Source organism: Dunckerocampus dactyliophorus, chromosome 11 (assembly GCF_027744805.1).
Source record: "Dunckerocampus dactyliophorus isolate RoL2022-P2 chromosome 11, RoL_Ddac_1.1, whole genome shotgun sequence".
In the NCBI taxonomy this organism is placed as follows: Eukaryota; Metazoa; Chordata; class Actinopteri; order Syngnathiformes; family Syngnathidae; genus Dunckerocampus; species Dunckerocampus dactyliophorus.
This window is the reverse complement of record NC_072829.1, coordinates 20,820,734-20,840,265: the sequence shown is the minus strand read 5'-3', so window position 1 is coordinate 20,840,265 and position 19,532 is coordinate 20,820,734. Positions and strand designations below refer to the sequence as shown.

At 41.4% G+C, this 19,532-nt stretch overlaps 1 protein-coding gene across 9 annotated transcripts in view; it reads left to right on the top strand.

Annotated features, from left to right (window-relative positions):
- The window catches only part of gria1a (glutamate receptor, ionotropic, AMPA 1a), a 90,924-nt gene that overhangs the window by 35,222 nt on the left and 36,170 nt on the right, over nucleotides 1–19,532 (top strand). For all 9 annotated transcript variants that reach the window (XR_008572832.1, XM_054791514.1, XM_054791507.1 and 6 more), the window contains exons 5-11: nucleotides 1,057–1,110; nucleotides 4,999–5,157; nucleotides 5,317–5,484; nucleotides 8,471–8,575; nucleotides 8,680–8,790; nucleotides 15,120–15,326; nucleotides 16,292–16,737. Coding sequence is in view for 8 of the 9 variants with exons in the window: in XM_054791514.1 (XP_054647489.1) it covers nucleotides 1,057–1,110; nucleotides 4,999–5,157; nucleotides 5,317–5,484; nucleotides 8,471–8,575; nucleotides 8,680–8,790; nucleotides 15,120–15,326; nucleotides 16,292–16,737 (1,250 nt within the window). In the remaining variant the exon portion in view is untranslated. The remainder of the gene's footprint in view (nucleotides 1–1,056; nucleotides 1,111–4,998; nucleotides 5,158–5,316; nucleotides 5,485–8,470; nucleotides 8,576–8,679; nucleotides 8,791–15,119; nucleotides 15,327–16,291; nucleotides 16,738–19,532) is intronic.

Below are 19,532 nucleotides of genomic sequence, written 5' to 3'. Positions count from 1 at the left end.
AGGCTTGAGTTTAATGAGTAGTACTTTAATGAAGATTAAGAAACATTTACGCTTTCTGTAAAACATGGCGAGATCCTCCCCGGCAGCATCACACCTTGCGCATGCGTGATTTATTTACACTTGGGCTGCATCGAGCTCCACTATCCTGTCCGTGTGCCGCGGAACCTGACTCTGCACTGACTGCTTGTGACTGTTTTTGGACGGGCTGACCTCTCAACAGCTGCTCAGTGAGAATGGAAATTGCAGAATACGTGCTTTCACTTTTAAGTCTCCAAATACTAGAAAAAGTCCAATGACGGCAGGAAAAGTGGCTAGGTTTGTCGCTAGTCGCTTTTGAGAAAATTGCTAGATTTAGCGAGAAAGTCGGCAAGTTGGAAACACTGCTAGCACTGCTAGTGAGACGTTTTACTGATAGACTCACTCAATGTATTAAGACAGGACGTTCGTCATATTGTATGCTAAACGGAGAATGCACACAAACCGAGGCAAAATTGTAGCATATATTTTCCACATTAACCAAAAAACACACTAACCGAAGCAGATGCTAACAAAGGTTCCACTGTATTTGTTAAAGTTTATATATTACGAAATAAATGTTAAATTTAAAAATGTTGAATTTTATTATTAAACAAATGAATGTTTATTCCCACATAAACACAAAAGTACCAAAAATGTGTACTGCCTTCCCATTAGTACCGCATGGGTTCAAATGTGAAAGGTATCCATACCTAGTTCATGTGCACAATTCCAACTTTTGTAACAATAACTAGAGGTCATGTTTATTCTAATTTTTAATTGCCTCCTGTCTTAATCATACTGAGGTGATTCTAGTGCAAAAAAAATGTGTTGATATGTTTCAAAGTTGAAGTCGACCTCCCGTCATTTTGGCTCGTTGCTCTAATTTGTATTGACCTACTTTCTCTGCTGTCAAGAACACTTTTCTAGGTAGAGTATATTGCTATGACAGCGTCTCACTCACACATATACACTTGGAGACAAACACACACACACTTGTGTCCAGGTCATTTTATCTAACATTCTTTCTTTCTCCTGCAGATTGTTGAGCAAGGCAAGAATGCAAAGAGTTACCATTACATCTTGGCTAACCTGGTAAGCATTTTTCTTCTTCTTCATTCCGCTCTCAATATTTTAGACCAGTGGTCCCCAACCTTTTTTGACCCACGGACCGGCTTGTGTTCCCACAAATCTCCCGCAGACCGAGGGGGGGTGTTTCGGTCATTATAGCGATCTAATTTATCTTATTTATGATGTATTGTGTAAAACTAAGACATGAATAACATCAAATTAAAAGCACAAAATGAATGCAGACCCACCATCCACCAGTTCAAGTTCCAGCCAGAGAGATTATTACATGGCTGTTTGACGTGTGTGGTAAAAGGCAGTGCGCTAGCATGAATTAACTTAAGACAAACGAGCACATTAGCACTCAATGAGTAATCAAAATTTACGTTCATTCATTCCCACATAGTATCAGCATTTGAGACCAAATGAGGTGAAAGAAAAATGGTAAAAATACAATAGTAGTCTATCTGTGCGGCATGAGATAAAGTTAGCACACGCACAATGGACATGCGTCAAGTGAGACGGACGTAACAGAGAGAATCCGGCCAATTTTCAAAATAAAACATAAAAAAATTAAAATAATGGAAATTATTTTTTCTTTCTGTACGGCCCGGTACCGGGCCGTGGCCCGGGGGTTGGGGACCACTGTTTTAGACCATGCGGTGCGCTTTTGTTCAGATCACCAGTTTGGAAAAATAAACCCGGATATGGCTTGTGTTTCCACTGCGAGGTCATAGCTGTGTCAGCTCGTTTAATAAATAGCAGAGAATAGAATAGAAAAATAGACTAATTTTGTGTTTGTTGTTCTTGCCAGGTCATTTGATAAAGAAGACCTTGGTTTTAGGGTATTGTTTTTTGTGTGTCAGCTTGGTTGCATCTTGGTTGATCTCTGGTGACCTGCAAAACCGCAGTGCTTGTTTGCTCGCCAATTTATCTCCTGCACCATTACATTGCCATTATGAATTGGTTATTTTGGTACCCTGCACAATTATGCACAAAAAAAAAAGTCAACAGAACAAAATTGCTGTGTGGAAACGGGCTTTTCCTTTTAAATATGGCTCTCATGCGTTCCAGATTGTCACCGTTATGAGTCAAAAAGCCGGTTTAAGCGACAAAGAGAGCCCATGTGAGAAGACACACGGTAACAAAGGTCAGACAGTCAATGTACTATAAGATTAGATCCATTAGCTCAATTTGACTGCTGCCATTTTCTACTTGCAAATGCTACGCAGATTCCCCCTGCAGCATTGTTCACACACACTCAGTCGCCCAGAAGAAAAGGAAATTGACATGAACGGCTGCTGTAGTAATAACAGCATTTATATGATGCAGCCAACTAGAACACTTGCTCACCACTGTTGTTTCAATGGCTGTCTGGCCCCGTTGGAAGACTGCATTTTAGAAGATAAAACTTGAACACTTAACAGCAGGCGTGGGCATTTTTAAATGCTGACCATTAAAAGTTCACACATTGCTTTTTTCCATATATTTGCACCGAGGGGATTAGATGGTCAAGTAGTCGCTTGAGGATTGAGCAAAGTGGGAGCCGTGTGCTTCACCACCATTTGTGTGGAATGAAAGGTAATATAAAATAGTTGCTCAAAAACCTGCTGGATGTCAAATGTCATCAAATGTTAGCAGAGACTAGGTTTGATATAGTAAGCTCTTCAAAGTAGCATTTTCTAGGAAAGTCAACCACTGAAATGACAGTTTTTCTTATTGCTGTCTAATGTACTACTTTTTATTATTTATTATCCATCCATCCATCTTCTACGCCGCTTATCCTCACTAAGGTCGCGGGTACTGGAGCCTATTCCAGCTAACTTCGGGCGAGAGGCGGGGTACACCCTGGACTGGTCGCCAGCCAATCGCAGGGCACATATAGACAAACAACCATTCACACTCTCATTCATACCTATGCACAATTTAGAGTCGCCAATTAATCTAACATGTGGGAAGAAAACCGGAGTACCTGAAAGAAAGGGGAAAGAAGGACAAAATATGGTAGTTTCCCGGGGAAAACGGAAGGATTGACCGTGATGCAAACGTTTGTTATCTATAAAATATAAGCTTTTTCTGGCCACATCCTACTTGTCGCTAGGCAGCATTCACACGGCTCATTCATATGCCAGTCAGGGACACTTGAGTGTTTAAATGACTCCGGGATGAAGGTTTAAATTAAAGAGAGCTGACAGGAAGAGAAACTCACACACTTAAAACAGGTCTCAACTGTAAAAAAGATTATGTAAAGTTTATTTACACACATTAATTACACTGTTCTGTATTAATATCATATTTTAACAGCTAGGAGGACCCCGCAGTGTGGGCCCGAGTTGCGCCCAAAAATGACAGGCTTCATTATCGGCCATTTTTATAGGTCTGCAGCTCATGCGCAATTTAATCACAATTCTGTATAAAATTCAGAATTAGCTTTGCTCGTTTGCTTCTTCAGCTAAACCGTTAACTGCTCAGGTGCTAAAACAGGAACATTAGGGAGCTGGTGCTGACATTTACTTCTCCTAAAGCATGAACTTGAATTTTGCAGTGGTCACAATGCCAACCTTCGCTAGACCCAGGGGGGTATGAAAGGAGTATTACATAAAGCCACCTAGTCAGCCAGGTCTACTGCTTTAAGATGATGATCAATCATTTATTTTGCAGGATGGACTGGCAAATAGTTCAGCTCAACATGCAGCCTGTGACAGAGAGCCAAAGAGAGCTTTTACATGACATTCAAACAAAAAAATCAGAGCATGAAAGCCAAATAGAAAGGTTTTCTGACAAGAGAGGCACCTTTTCCTTTCATCAGTGAAATATCGTCTCCACTCCCCACTCAATTTCCAACTTTCTCCCACTTCCTGACAGGCACACTGTCTCCTCTTTGTCTGCCTCGCGAAAACGGCCTTCTTCACTTTTATAGTCCGTGAGGAAGTACAAGTTGGACATATCATTACAGTAAAGCCCATTATGCGCAGACTGAAACAAGCCTTGCTTTTTGTGCACAGCAGCCTGGAAGGTCTTGATCTTCTTGTGTTAACGCTTGACAACTCTATCAGCTCCTGACTTCTCCAGCCATGGACTCGACTTTTAATATTTCTTTTTCACTACGTTTGTCCCCGAGGACCCGTTTTGTGCCTGTTCCTTTCTTGTGTCTTCAAGTGCAAAAAGGGGAGTTGTCATTTTCATGATTACGTTAAATATTTATGACAATTATCCAATAATGAGGGGCTAGAATTTTCATACAGTTAGTAAATATAGACTAGCTTTGCCACACATCTATGCATGCACTACTTTTCCTTAAGAACTTTTGTCAACATTTAAGTAAATATAACGTAATTTTAACCCACAACAACAGTTATCATCAGCAGGCTATTTGTCTATACACACTTAACAGGCTTAGTGGTGTCTCAAGTGTCCAATCCACAGTTGGTCCCAGGACAGCCTTCGGCAACACAGGGTGATTAAACCGATACAGGAGAAAATAATAAGCATATGTCTATTCTATGTCATAAATAGAAGTTCTTGGGAAATATTGTGAATCCTTATTTAAATATGGCAGTGGCTCAGGTATCCAGTTTAGGTGGCCACACCTTCATAACACATATTTTGTAAGACTGTCAGACTGTCACTGCAATCATCAAAAGAGCCACATCTGGCTCCCGAGCCATGGGTTCCCTACCCCGTAGTAGACTGCGAATAAATTCATACAATTTCACAAAACAAATACAAGAATTTAATTCGGTGCTTCTAATAATGTGTAGGCCAGCAGAAAAGGCTTTGGTGGCCCTCATGGCACACCACTCCAGCTCCTATGTCCTTAGATTGAGCAGGTGCATCATCATTGTAGTCAGTGACTATGTACTCTCTCTGTCCTGTGACTTTCACCCCTCACTACTTGTCCACCTCCCCTCACAGGGTTTTCTGGACATTGACCTGACAGACCTACGGAAGGGTGGAGCGAACATCACCGGCTTCCAGCTTGTCAACAACTCGGAGCCCGGCGTCAGTCGCGTCGTCCAGCAGTGGATTGAGTTTGACAACAAAGATTCCAAAGTGCCCAAGAGTGGACTCAAAGTAAATACATCCTACTGTAATCAAGACATAATCAAGATAGGGTTTTTTCCACTCTGTTATCTGTGATTATGAGGAAATGTTATTGTGAAGACTGCTCACTCTCACATCACAGTCTGTCATAATTGTGTTTATTTTTAATCATGTTCTCTGTATTTTCAGTACACTGGAGCTCTGACATATGATGGTGTAAAAGTCATGTCAACAGCGTTCCAGAATTTAAGGAGACAGCGAATAGACATCTCGCGCAGGGGCAACGCTGGGGAATGTCTTGCCAACCCACCAGCTCCCTGGGGTCAGGGCATAGACATCCAGAGAGCCTTGCAGCAGGTCTGTGCACACACAGAGAAGCCTTGTGCTCACACACATGAACCTAAGAGTCTTACAGCCATGCCTGAGTGGCACATGGGCTAACAGCTCCTGAGTTGGGGCTGGCTGAGCAAATTAGGTCTCGTTCTGTCATCTAAAGTTCACATGAAGTCGCAGTAAAGCTCCCCAGTATCAAAAGTGACATCCAGGCTGGTAAATAATGTCTGGAGGCAATAACACTCAGTTGTGATCATCATGAAATATGACATCAGCAATTGAGTTTACAAATGTAATATTTGGCAATGAAATAGGAAATAGTGGACTGGCTGTGAGACTTCTTGAAACCTGAACACACACAAACGCCCACGCATCCACACATATGCACAGGCACACTTGGATACCCATACTTATAGAAAAAAACAATACCCCGCAAATAAATTATAATCACAAATCAATTGTTTTCTAGAACTAATAACTGACTTAATGTCAAGTAGAACATTTCATATTTTCTGCAGACCAAGATGTAATTGCATGCATATGACCAGGCAGCCCAAGCGTCTGTCTGCAGAGCGGCTGTGCACAGGCCCACTCAGTGTCAATCGAGCCATCTGCCTGCGGAAAGACTGTAGAATGAAGCTGTGTTCGCTCAATTAACTCCATCGCGCCGCCAAGATAAACACAGTGCACTCTACACGGACACGCACTCAGTTTATCATTCACCTTCGTAGGGCGGCGCACTAAGGGCTCATACGTATGAAGACCACACAAACACATGTACTGTAGATCACATAAAAGTTTTGACACACAAAAATGTTTGTTTTTGACATGCAGAAAATGGCCTGCGGGCTATTCCACTAAATTGATGCCATTTGCCTGTTTTAACGCTCTCAGAAACTTTTTTCATCTCTCAATCTCATAACACATTGAAGTACTCACAATGTGTATTGGCCTGTCTCAGGAAACAGGAAAGCAGCCATGTTTTTGTGCAAGTCTCCTAAGACAAAACGAATCATTTAAGTCACTGAAAGCAACAGGGTTGAGTTTTTAGCACAAAACGAACATACATGAAATATAGCCACATGGTATTTGTGCTACTAACATGATTACATTCAACCAAAAAAAATATTTTAAAAATACAACAACATACAAAGAAAAATGAGTGAACTTACTGTTAGTCTTCCAATGGCCTGCAGACAATCAGATTGATGTTGTCAGGAAAGGGTTCGAGGTTGTGGGCTGAACTCCAAAATGCAGACACCTTAGTGTGCATAAAAGAGTTTATTGATGCTCAGAGTTCATGAATAGGGGAGGGGGAATCCTCAGAGGGCAGTGCAAGGATGGCTGGGCAGAAGACGCAGCAGCAGGGCCAGGCAGGAAAGACGATGAAGTGCAAATAACAGGTGGTCAAAAGCAGTGACAAAAACACAAAGAAACAATGGTGACTGGTGACGTTACTTCCACTCGGTGGGTCTTGGGATGGGATGATGCAATGATGATTCCACATCAGAGCCGTCAAAGGTGTTCTACAACAGGGTGCTGACATAAAGGAATGAAAGGTAGGCGAGGGTCTGAGGGGAACGGTCTGGAAGGGGGGAGGAGGGTAAGGAGGGATCTGGGGGAGGCTATGCAAATGCTCATAGAGACAAGGGGCTTGAGGCTGTCGGGCTCATCTTGCAGCTAACTCATCTTTGAGGGTCTGTTTTTGCTCATTGAAGAATACCAGTCAGAGGGCTTCCTCCGTCCATCCTGACTGCTGGCGAGGGGCTAGTAGTCGGCTTTGCAGCCGGACCCAAACAATCAGCATGGTAGAACGCTTGGTGGAGCACTGATTGAACTCACCCGCAAACGGTTCCGGGTGGATGGCATAAGAGTCTCTTGATGCTGACAGCTCCGCTGACATGGTCGCTAATCTGGAGGGCGTGTCGCCATTGCCCAGCGCTGAGCTGGCAGTGGTCTCTGACAACTTGCTGAGCTAATTGCGTGATTTGAGAGAGAATGGCTTTGTTGGAATGGGCTAGACTTTGAAGGATATCTAAATAATGTCCCAGGAGTCGGTCGTGAGTGCTCAACACTTCCCGGACGTCTGCGGAGTCCGTGTTGTTTGTCCAGATTGTTCTGTCAGGAAAGGGTTCGGTGGTGTGGGCTGAACTCCAAAATGCAGACACCTTAGTTTGCGTAAAAGAGTTCAAGAATACGGTGGGGAATCCTCAGAGGGAAGTCCATGGAAAAAACGGTGGTCAGAAGTAGTGGCAAAAACACGAAGAAACAGTCTTACTTGAACATTGAAGAAAGCCAGTGTTACCACTAGAAGGTTGTTAACAATCTGGTGAGGTTTTCTCCTCTCGCTGGGCCTTTTTGGGATGCTATCAAGGATGATGCAACGATGATTCCACATCAGAGCCATCAAAGGTGTTATATAACAAGGTGCTGCCATAAAGGAATGAACGGTAGGCAAGGGCAGGAGGGGTAGGCGGGATCTGGGGGGTATCCTGACCGGTAACTTCCTGTGGACCATCTGAATTGTAGAATAGTCCAAAATTCCAAAGGAGGAAATGTGTTAGGGTAATAGGACCGAGTGAAAACCCAACTAATGTGTGAATTTTTATTGCATTTTATAATATATTTAAGAAAAATAAACTTAAAGTATAGTTGGGATAATGAGTTAAACATTTCTGAAGAATTGTAATTATTTTATATCATGCTAAAGTCAAATTTTAGAAATTGGGGACAGACAACAAATGTTATTTTTCCAGTGTTCAAGGTAGTTTAAATGAATTTTCTAAATTGTGTCGATCAAATATGCAATCGGATCAATGTGCAGGACACTTTAAGAAAAAAAATGATTCTACAGTTAATTTAGCATTTATAGTTAATGTTTGCATTTATTTATATTTGCATTTGCATTGATTTCCTGGGGACGCAAATGGCACCAATTCGGTGGAATTACCCTTGTATATATTTTGCTCCTCTAAAAGTTTAAAAGTCAGACTCAACATCTCAAACTCAGGTTCGTATTGAAGGACTGACTGGTCACATTCAGTTTAATGAAAAAGGCCGCAGGACCAACTACACTGTTAGTGTCATGGAACTGGCTCCATCAGGACCCAAAAAGGTAAGCATCATCATTCGTTAGTTATTCCATTAACCCCAAAGGCTATTATTTATTATTATTTATATGTAATACTTTGATGACAGTGATTTACTATTTTTTTTTAGGTTGGATACTGGAATGAAGATGAGAAGTATGTGACCACGGCAAGTTTCACGAGAGGCAGCAATGACACTTATGGCCTTCAGAACCGAACTTACATTGTCACTACTATCTTGGTGAGTTTGTGTCAAATGGAATTAGAACATGCACTATTTCCCTGAAGACTTAAAGACATGTTAATGCGTAATGAAGTCCTATACAAAGTGGAACATAGTCCACACTGGTTGACAAAAAAGTTACTTGATTTTATGTTTTAGAAGAACCTAAAATAATGGAATACCGTATGGTATGTCAAGAGTGATACATTGTGACATTGCTGGAATTAATAAGTCTTCCGTAATGTGTAGTAAATGTATTCTTAGCATCTACTTGGAGAACAAGCTATGTACAGATTGCGACCAAATCGTCAATATAATCGGAAAAGGGTGGAATGCCATCTCCAGATCGGTGCGGCGTCTGCAGTGATGCGGTCTCTGCATCGGTCCGTCACGGTGAAGAGGGAGCTGAGCCCAAAGGCAAAGCTCTCAATTTACCGGTCGATCTACGTTCCTACCCTCACTTATGGTCATGAGCTTTGGGTAGTGACCGAAAGGACAAGATCGTGGGCACAAGTGGCCGAAATGAGTTTTCTCTGTAGTGTGGCTGGGCTCTCCCTTAGAGATAAGGTGAGAAGCACTGTCTTCCGAGAGAAACTCGGAGTAGAACTGCTGCTCCTCCGCATTGAGAGGAGCCAGATGAGGTGGCTCGGGCATCTGGTCAGGATGCCTCCCGGACGCCTCCTTGGGGAGGTGTTATTGTCGGAGGGAAGACCATGTCTCTCAACTGGCCTGGGAACGGCTCGGCATCCACTGGGAAAAACTGAACAAAGTAGCCGGGGAGAGGAAAGTCTTCCCTGCTTAGGCTGTTGCTCCCGTTACCCAACCTCGGATAAGCTGAAGAACATGGATGGACCTTTAGAAAGTGATCCTAAGTGAGATTCCAAAATGTAGCTGACAAATCTAGTATATTTAAAGGATGCTGCCTTGTTAAATCATTAGGACAAATTGTTGTGAAGACAAGGGAAGTGCAGCAATAACTAAATCAACAGAGAGTGGACAAAACAGCCGAGGTGATCTTGATCCATGACCTTAATTTTCTAGTTTTCATTGGTCTGAAGAGACAACGCTGCAGCATTGCTCAGAACACCTGCTTTATATACAGAGGACAATAATAAAGATGTAATTCTATCAATGCAGGCACAGGCTGTTCTCGAATTCTGCCTTGTGCAGAAAATTTGATATCACAGAAAAAATTCAGTGTCTAAAAAGGTGCTCGCAGCTCAGTTCCAGTTTACTGACTGTACATCGGGTGTTTTTTCAAGTATGAATGCATTTTATCTCTTGGCATCAGAGCAGCCATGTATTATTACTGGACTTGGAGCAAACCTTCCATTTTCTGGATGAAATGTAAGAAAGCTGATTTTAGACATTCTGCAGTGAGGCGGTTTGTGTGCAGATGATCTCTGCTGTGAAGGTTGATGGGTTTAAGGGTTTCAACTAAGTGGTTCCCTTCAGAGAAATTCACAGAATGAAGTTGTGAACAGTGTAACAGGGATACGCAAGTCGATTCCTGAGTTGCTGTGGCTAACACATTTGTGTTGCATTTTTTTCCAAATCAGTAAGACTCCAGATTTTTTACACCACTATCTACATCTGTATCTGTCCACCCATCTAAATTATCTGTATGCGTATTTGTACTCGGCCTGGGCAGGGCATAAACCAGAAGTGGGCGTGGTTTAATCGGAATTCATTTTAAGTCTGAAATTGACATTGATTGATCAGAAGTTGCTATATTTATTGTTTATTTTTCAGCTATATGTGTTCTGTGTATGTGTGTAAGTGATCTGTCAGACTTTATAATTTAATTATTTGTTTAATGATCTGTTGGTGATTCATGCAAACATCCAGTGATGGCAAACAGGGAGATAATCTGTCAGCCTTGTTCACTGTATTTTTCTTAAAAGCAACACGTTCAGTGCTACGAGCAAAGTTTTCCAACTGACTTTATATCACCAGCCAAATTAGAAGCAAGCAGACGGGGCCGGGGGGACACAGGCAGTGACCTACTCAACACGAGCCATTTACAGCTCTGTCTTTTGAAATTCACCACATGTGTTACGAAACAAGTTTGCCAAGTAACTTTAGAAACAAACCCAAATAGAGGCGAGCTGAGAAAAACCTAAAAAACACCCATCCGGTGTAGAGGCAGTGACCAACGCGACACCAGCCGTTTTCAGCTCTATCTTGTCAAATGCACCGCGTACGTAACAAAACAAGTCTACCAACTAGCTTTAAATATCATACAAACCGAAGTAGAGCTAAATAGAGAACGTGAGCTGGAGTCGAGCCAAGCAAGCAGAGAGTCACTGTCTGCATTGTGTTTGTGTGTGAAAGAGTGAGAGGCTGTAGAAAGTCTGTCTAGGGAGGGGCGGTCGCTGTGTGTGACTGACCAATCACAGAGCATGAAGAGTGAGTACATAAGTAGTTACCCAATGAGGATTTTCCTTCATCACAATTACGGATAATGACGAGCTGTACTCGTTTTATGCTCGTACTCGTACAAAAATGCATTATCCGTAACGGATACTCGTCTAAAACGAGTCCTCGTCAAATCCCTAGTCAAAATGCTGAAAAAGCTTCTTAAATCTCAAGCAGGAGCACAATCTATTCACCTGAATTAAATGGCACTTTTGGCTAGAAGGTGATTGTTGAAATCATGAAAATCCTCCTTTAAAAAATTAAGGTTGCAGTTGCCCAAGAGTACAAACCCAAAATAACTCCCTCTGACATAATCTCCTATCACTGCCCCCTTTCTGGGAAGATAAATTGGTTCTGAGTCTCCATACCAAAGAAAAGAGATGAGGTGTTAACATTTATTAGGCTGAAGGGTGTAGCAGCAGAGATTTTACACCTTTTAACTTTTTTGTTGTCTAATGTGTTGCTTGAGGCAATGTGCCGTTTCGCCAGCATGCAGGTGTAACTTTGTCCCTCACTACAATGTGGCTGGTTGCAGCCGGTGCAAACAGGCAGCCTGAGCAGGAGATCTGGTGGAAAACTGACTGGCTTTGCTTTCATGCAACACTCAGGGCTTTCACGAGCTTGGTTTCCGTCTAAACTCTTTGTGCAAAAAAAAAAAAAAAAAAAAATCTTGTTTGTAAGTTTATTTTTTAACAATAAATAGCACTTGTTGCTTGGTTTAAATTGGAAACGGATGCTTAAAATGACTCATTTATTTGTATTTCAGGTTTATGCTGTCTTTCTGAAGCACTGAAAATGAACCCTGCTCATTCGAAATATGCAACATTTTATTTTATGCGTATGCCAAATGACCCTTGTCACCCTTTGCCATCACAATTTTTCCCCAACTTTACTAGACTTTCAAGTCATTTTTTTGTAATTTTAGGTTTGCTTTTTGTGATTTTCATCAGATGTCAGCGATTGCTTGAGTGTCACAACAATGTTTACGGTAGAAAATATATAACAATTTATGATTTATTCAGATAATAAGTCGTTTCTAAAGATAGGAAATAACTTCAAACTGTCATCTTTTTAACCAAAAAAATATAACAGTCACCGGTTAGCATATGTTACCAATTGTAGTTTAAAAGAACAGGTTGTACAAAAAAATGTCTGTTTTTCACAATTCCGAATTAAACATGCATAAAAAATTGGTTTAAGTTTTATAAATTTGTGTTCAGTTCGAATAGAATGACTGGTGTTCATGGCAGTCACTCATCACTGTCTCATGGTTAGCATTATTAACCCGTTCCAGAAGGTCCGACTGTCATCGAAACTTACTCTAACAGAATCAGTGTTTCCCATAAGAAATTATGTAAATCAAATTAATCCATTCCAGAAAGCCCAAAATGTTAATGCAAAACACGTTTTTATAGTTTTGCTTGCAGAAAACGATTTGAAATGCATTTTGAATTTGAGGCATTTTGAGTCCTTAGTTACGGTTTTTGTGTCCATATTTTGGGATTTCTTCCGTTTTTGTTTTCCGTCCTATGTTTTGCCTTTTTTGTTCACTCGCATCTGCTGCCAATTTCAGTTTCACTCCTGTTTAGTTCAGGTGCGCATTTCGTTCCTTGTCGGAGCATTGCTTATTGTCGTTTGTCCTATGACTGCTTTTTGTGGTTATCCTGCCGCTGCATTGTAGCATTTAGGAATTCAAATAAACATTTTACCTGCAAGCGGGCCTCATCTCTGGCATTCTGGGACATCCACAACACCACAATGCCAAGACGTGACAGGAACACTATAATTGTAAAACTATAAAAAAACGTCTTTTGTGTTAACATTTTTTAAACTTATGGCGTAACTCTTTCAGTTAGCAAAGAACTACAGAGTCAACTGCTGATGACATCATAGACGGGGGACAGAGCTGACTTCCAGTTCCTGTTTCTATGTATTAGCAAGCTAACAGGATGCTAACAAGGACATTTTGTGATTACGTTACACTACATTGAGAACACAACCCAGCAGGGTGAATTTTTGTTATGTTGAGCCTCCTTACCTGACCTATTTAGTCCAATAGTACTTTGTGACTACTATTTGACTCAAACCTAAATTTAATTTGATGCCTGTTTTAGAGGAATACGAATACATGGGAAATGAATTGTTCAATAATACATTTTACAATAAGACGCGCACTATAATGTATGCTAATCGTAAAATGTATGCAAACTGAGGCAACATTTTGGCATACATTTTCTGTGTTAACCGAAAAACACTCTAACCCGGTGGTACGGTAACAGAGGTTCCACTGTACCGCGTATACGCGTACATAAATGCAGTCACAGAGAAGCTACCCACAATTCGGAGTCATTGTGTGGTTCTGGTTCTATGCATTCAATGATAGCTAATGTTAGTAGCTAAACTTAGCCACATTCCTAAAATGCCGAAAGTTACCAATAGTAACAATAAAACAATCTACTGCTACTCTGACAACAATTAACAACATCAAGAACCCGGTTCTCTTACTGTGTGTATTTTTTGCTGAGTTTGTGCAGAGGCGTACTTTCACTATAAAACTTGGGAATTATAAAATCTGAAGGTTATGTGGCTTTTGAAGTTCCACTGTATTTGCATTTGATTGCATAGTGAGTATAGGTGGGGCAGTGTGATGGCTTCAATAATTAATCTAGAGCAGGGGTCTCAAACTCAGTTTCCCTGGGGGCCAGTGGAGGTAGAGTCTGGGTGAGGCTGGGAACGCATCAAGTATTGGGAGTAGGGCTGGGAATCTCAGGGTAGCTCAAGATACGATACAATTCACAATACATCCATGTGATAACACCACTGTTAGTTCAGTGTTGGTGTTCACTTGCCCCTGTAAGTATGGAAGTAACAATGAGCTTGCCCGGATGTTGCGGGCTGCAGTTACACTACTCTTTGATGTCCATTCGCGGGCCGCAAGATACGATTTGGTGGGCCGCAAATGGCCCGCGGGCCACGAGCTTGAGACCCCTGATCTAGCGTCATGGTCCCAGGTCGAGTACTGGTAGATTTAACCATGTGCTGTGGTACCTTTACTGCAAGCTGTATAGGTATGCGTGTTTTCAGACAGGTGTTTTCTCAGTGTGATGTCTGTCTATGTAAGTACACTCGACCATGCGTCTCCTTTCTCCCTCGAGTACTGATGTACAAGTAGTCGGCTAATGATGATCACCGCTACCTCAACCTCCCTCTTGAAATAAGGCCGCAGCATTTGCTCACCTCAGCACAATACAACATATATCAAGTTGTGGGAACTGTGGTCATTCCAGACCTAACGGACGATTCTTTTCATGTCTATATATCTATAGGAAACTACTTTTCGCAAGGCAAAGCCAGGCCCCAGATGTCATGGCAGGAGTTATATCTCACAGCGTCTGTGGGAGGCGTACAAACGCTATGACATAATTACTCGTGCAGACAGGCACGGGATCAGAGATCATCCATCCTGCACATACACACCTGCTCACACATGGATCCTTTTTTCAGAGTGCAAGTCTAATCATCTCTATTGTCTTCCCCTGCTTCCACGTCTTATTGTTGTCATGCTAATTGTTTGCGTTGGAATTACACGTCAAAAATTAACATTACACAATCTCATATAATTAATGTTGTCTTACGAATTCTTGCAACTTCAGCCCAGTAGTATGTTTTTCCACAGCTGTGATTAAGAGGCAAGATTTCTGAAGAATTACTGTGACGCATAAACTGTATCCGGCTTTAATATGAGCTGTAATGCTGTCTCTGCTTTAATTAACTTGACAAACTGTCCTGCTGCACGGAGCCACAGCCTGCTCACAGCTTGTGCTATAAGCATACGTCTGAGGAGGGGTTTTTTTTGTATCAGTAGTTTATTCTTGCATAAACTTTTCTGTGATAATATTTTGCTTTCTTTCACATCATATAACATCTAGGAGTCTCCATATGTGATGCTGAAGAAAAACCATGACCAGCTTGTCGGCAATGATAAGTACGAGGGCTACATTGTGGAGCTGGCTGCAGAGATAGCAAAACATGTTGGCTACCAGTACAAATTGAAGATCGTTTCAGATGGCAAATATGGAGCCAGAGACCTTGAATCCAAGATGTGGAACGGCATGGTTGGAGAACTTGTGTATGGGGTGAGTGAGCAGCTATATGTCAGGTTTTCTAAAAGGAAGTCTGCTGGATGGAGTACTTCAGAAGCACTCTATATTTGTGTCATTTCTTATTTTTGTGCTTTGACTTGATGCACTCTAGGCAAGACCGAAGACTCTCAAAATTCAAAAATGGCTTGGTGATTACTTGCCTTAAATACGGAAAAGTAGTCATTTGTGAATGTGGAAGAAGATGAAGACAGTCCTCGGTCCTCAGGTTATGAACCGTGTAGAACTCGTACCACATAAAAAACACTGCCAAATTGAATACATTTAATACACCAGGGGTCTTCAACCCGTCAATCACGATCGTCCAGTCGAGTTTTGGGATCGCTGTTGTAAATTCTCTAACTACACGTTTATATTTAGTGCAGGCATTGTTCAGGGTGGACTTTGTTTTTTTACGCCAGGCACCTTGCGCGGCAGCCAAGGGTCCAATGGCACCTTCGAGCCATCCGGGTAGCTGCTGTTGAAATCTGGGTATATGTTTACAGTACAATACATCAGAGATTATATAAATGTAAAATCAACCCGTCAACCCAAAATCTGAACAGCGTACTAATAGACCCCATCAAACGTTTCATTGCATCTGGCTCTCTGACTGGAGTGGCAGTGTGGATGAGGTGCTCCAGCGAATATGCTTAAATCACATACAGTCCGACTTCTCTGATACAATCGCAAAAATATTAGGAAATATAAATGCATTATCATATCGGTGTCCTCCCCTCTCGGAGAGTGACTGTTGACACACATTTTGACCACTAAACAAGCCCTGGGCTCCGTCCCCAAAGCCTGGCCCGAGGTGCCAGCGCACGCTAATACATATATGTGTGAATATCAGAGCGTGTGTGTGCAGGGATCTTGGGACCAGGAACCTTGGCTCAAAAAGGTTGATGATCACTGAAATACATACTACCAATCACAAAGTCAGATTTTTTTCTCTCCATCAGAAAGCAGATGTGGCTGTGGCTCCTTTGACCATCACCTTGGTCCGTGAGGAAGTCATCGACTTCTCCAAGCCCTTCATGTCACTGGGTATCTCCATCATGATCAAGAAACCCACCAAATCCAAACCTGGAGTGTTCTCCTTCCTGGACCCTCTGGCCTACGAGATCTGGATGTGCATCGTGTTTGCCTACATTGGAGTCAGCGTTGTGCTGTTCCTTGTCAGTCGCTTCAGCCCATATGAATGGCACGCAGACGACTACGAGGAGGGAGGCGAACCGCAGAGCCCCACTCAGGCGGCGGCCTCTAATGGGTTGCAGCAGGGCCAGACAACCACCCAGCAGAACACCAACCAGCAGAGCGTGGAGCAGACCAATGAGTTTGGCATTTTCAACTCCTTGTGGTTCTCTCTGGGGGCCTTCATGCAGCAAGGCTGTGATATCTCACCACGGTAAGACCTTTCATTTCCATCAGCTACTTAGCCGGATAAAGATATATCTGCCTTTCACTCAAACTAATAAATCAGTCAATTGATTTTTTGACCTCTTGGTGGGAAAAGGTAAATATTTAACTCTTTGAATGGCGATCATGACAGATCCTGATGGGAGTATTCAATGTTCTTTGTTCTGATACCCGTTAGTGCTTTCATATGCCGTGGCAAGAAACCGTACTCAAAAGGTCAGCAATTAAGAATCTCATTAAATGTCTGAAATTAGAGACACTGAGGTTGACTTTCTGAGCTTTCCAGAGGGACCATAAGGAGAAAATGAGAGGATCATGTCAGTATTATCACTGTATGAGCATTGACCTAGCAGATACAGTGTAGGTCAGAGGCTTCTTGTCTCTTTAAACATTAACCCACATTTACATTATTTATAAATGTAATGCTGGCTATACGTACAGTATAATGCCTCTATATGTCCACACGAATGCAGATATTTTAAAAGCGCGTGTTTTTCTATGTGTTTTGGCTTCTCACCCACACACAAATGTAGGTTTTTGTCCTTAAAAGCTGAGCTTTTGGAAAAGTCTGGCCAGAATGGAGATTTTCAAAAATTCCAGCTTCAGTGTTAATGTGTGGATGGGTAAACGGTGCTTTTTAGTTTGTGTCATAAGAAATGTGGGACATTTTCACATGTTTTTAAAACCTTATTTAACAACAGAACATGAAGTTACGGACTTACAAGCGTTGGTTTCATTTCGTGCACGGGCCATTCAAAAAAACATTCATGATGTTTCCAGGGCTCGTGTAAGCGATGTCATTGTACATCTAATACAGGGGGTGTCACAACTTTTTCCACATAGGGCACACGTAGATATGCTAAGAAGTTATATATTTCGAGAAAAATGCAGCATTGTGATAGAGGTGAAAAAGCATATAGCTAGTATGAACTTCTTGCTGTTTTTTTTTTTATAGTTTTTAAATATTTCAACTTTCTTCTTAAATAATCTTCATAAAATGTACTACCATTATATTTTGATTTTATTCTCATAACTTTTTTTATTCTCATAATAAACTTTCCCCCAACCTAGTTTTCCAAACCTTCGTTTTTTTCTCATATCACGACTTAAAAAAAAACATATTTTTTCTTAAATATGAATTAGTTATTTTTTTCGAGGTTATTCTTGTAAAATTCTGAATTTTATCCATTAAATTACAACTTTCTCTTAATATTTGACTTAAAATGAATGCTCGCTTAAATTATATTTTATTGTGCCGCGGGCCGAAAATGGCCCCTCAGCCGCACTTTGTACGCCCCTGATCTAATGTGTTGTTATATGCCCTTACGTGCTCAACAGATTTGCTCTCTGACTTTATTTGATGTTTTGCTGTTATGCAAATTTGGAGCGGCCGGAGCGGAGCAGGGAGGGAAAGAGAAGAAGAGAAAAGAAAACAGGAGGGGGAGGGGGGACAACACGGAGAGAGACAAGAACAACAACAACAACAACAATTGCGATAATTAGAAAAACAACAGAAACAAACAGGACTACATCAGCAAATGTCTGACGGCCATAAAGACCATGATGGAGAGCACAAAGTAATATCAACAACCACAGTGATAATACTGCATTGAAACAGTCATACATATTAGTAGTAATAGTAGTAATGAAATTATTTTGTTTATATTTTTGTAACACTGAAGTGGGGGAAATGCACGTTTTTGAAAACATGCGTATTAGTGTTGACACCTTACATGACCTCAGTTAACATACCTTGTATTTTTTGAGGTTTGTTTGATCTTTCCATAATCCAATTGTCAAACTATCCATGTATTTGATTGGGGAGCTTAAACCAAAAACAAATGTGTTTGCTTCCATCTTGTTTGCACACCTTAAATGGAAGTGCATTATATCTGACAACATGGATCACCACAGCAGCAGGTGCCAGAGATGTTCATTCATAGCACTTCAGTTATAAATATCACAATTTGTTTTGGGGGGTGTTGCTGCGGAATGTGTACATTTACCACTCTCACCTTGCAGCAGTTACACAAATACGAGGCTGCTGTGAGACCGCTGTGTCTCTTGCAGGATGAATTCTATTACCTGGGAGAGAATGCATCAGCTTTGGTTGTTGTCTGCCTTTAAGGGACAATTTCACCATGCTCTCTTAGTCCTTGCCATTTGTGAGTGCATGTGCATAAACACGTGTCTGTTAGAGTTTGGTGTTAAGCAATAAGTATCATTCACTAAAAAGACACCAGGCTTGAGCAGGTGCAGTATAGTAAATGTGTAAAAGCAAATGTGGAAATGAGCAGGATCGCCTCTGCTGAAATATCAACACAGTGAATGTTTCACCCCTCTCTGTACTGCCCTGAAGGAATCGTCCTCCCCTTGAACATTTGGGTGACCCAGTTACTCTAGTTAGCACAGCGCTTATCCAGACACGGAGGTGAATGTGGCTGGAGCGCCTAAAGTGTTACCAACACTCTTGCATGATTTAAAGAGGGTTTCTGTATTTATACTCTACATACATAAACACTTGTTACCACTATGTATTTTTCTTAATGTAGCTTAATAACACTGAAAATGGACTATGGGGAAAGTACTAAAGTTTATTTTCACGACACAGGTGTATTCCCAGTCAGGTTTTGTTTGAAGCTGATTTTGTTTTTTGAAGTGTCTTGTCAGCGCTGCACTGTACTCAGCCTCATACATCAAACCTTCAAGCGTTTTTCCCTTTATTTTAGAAAAAAATAAAGATAAAAGACTCAAGTTGGCTGAGGTAGGTTAAAAGGTTAACTA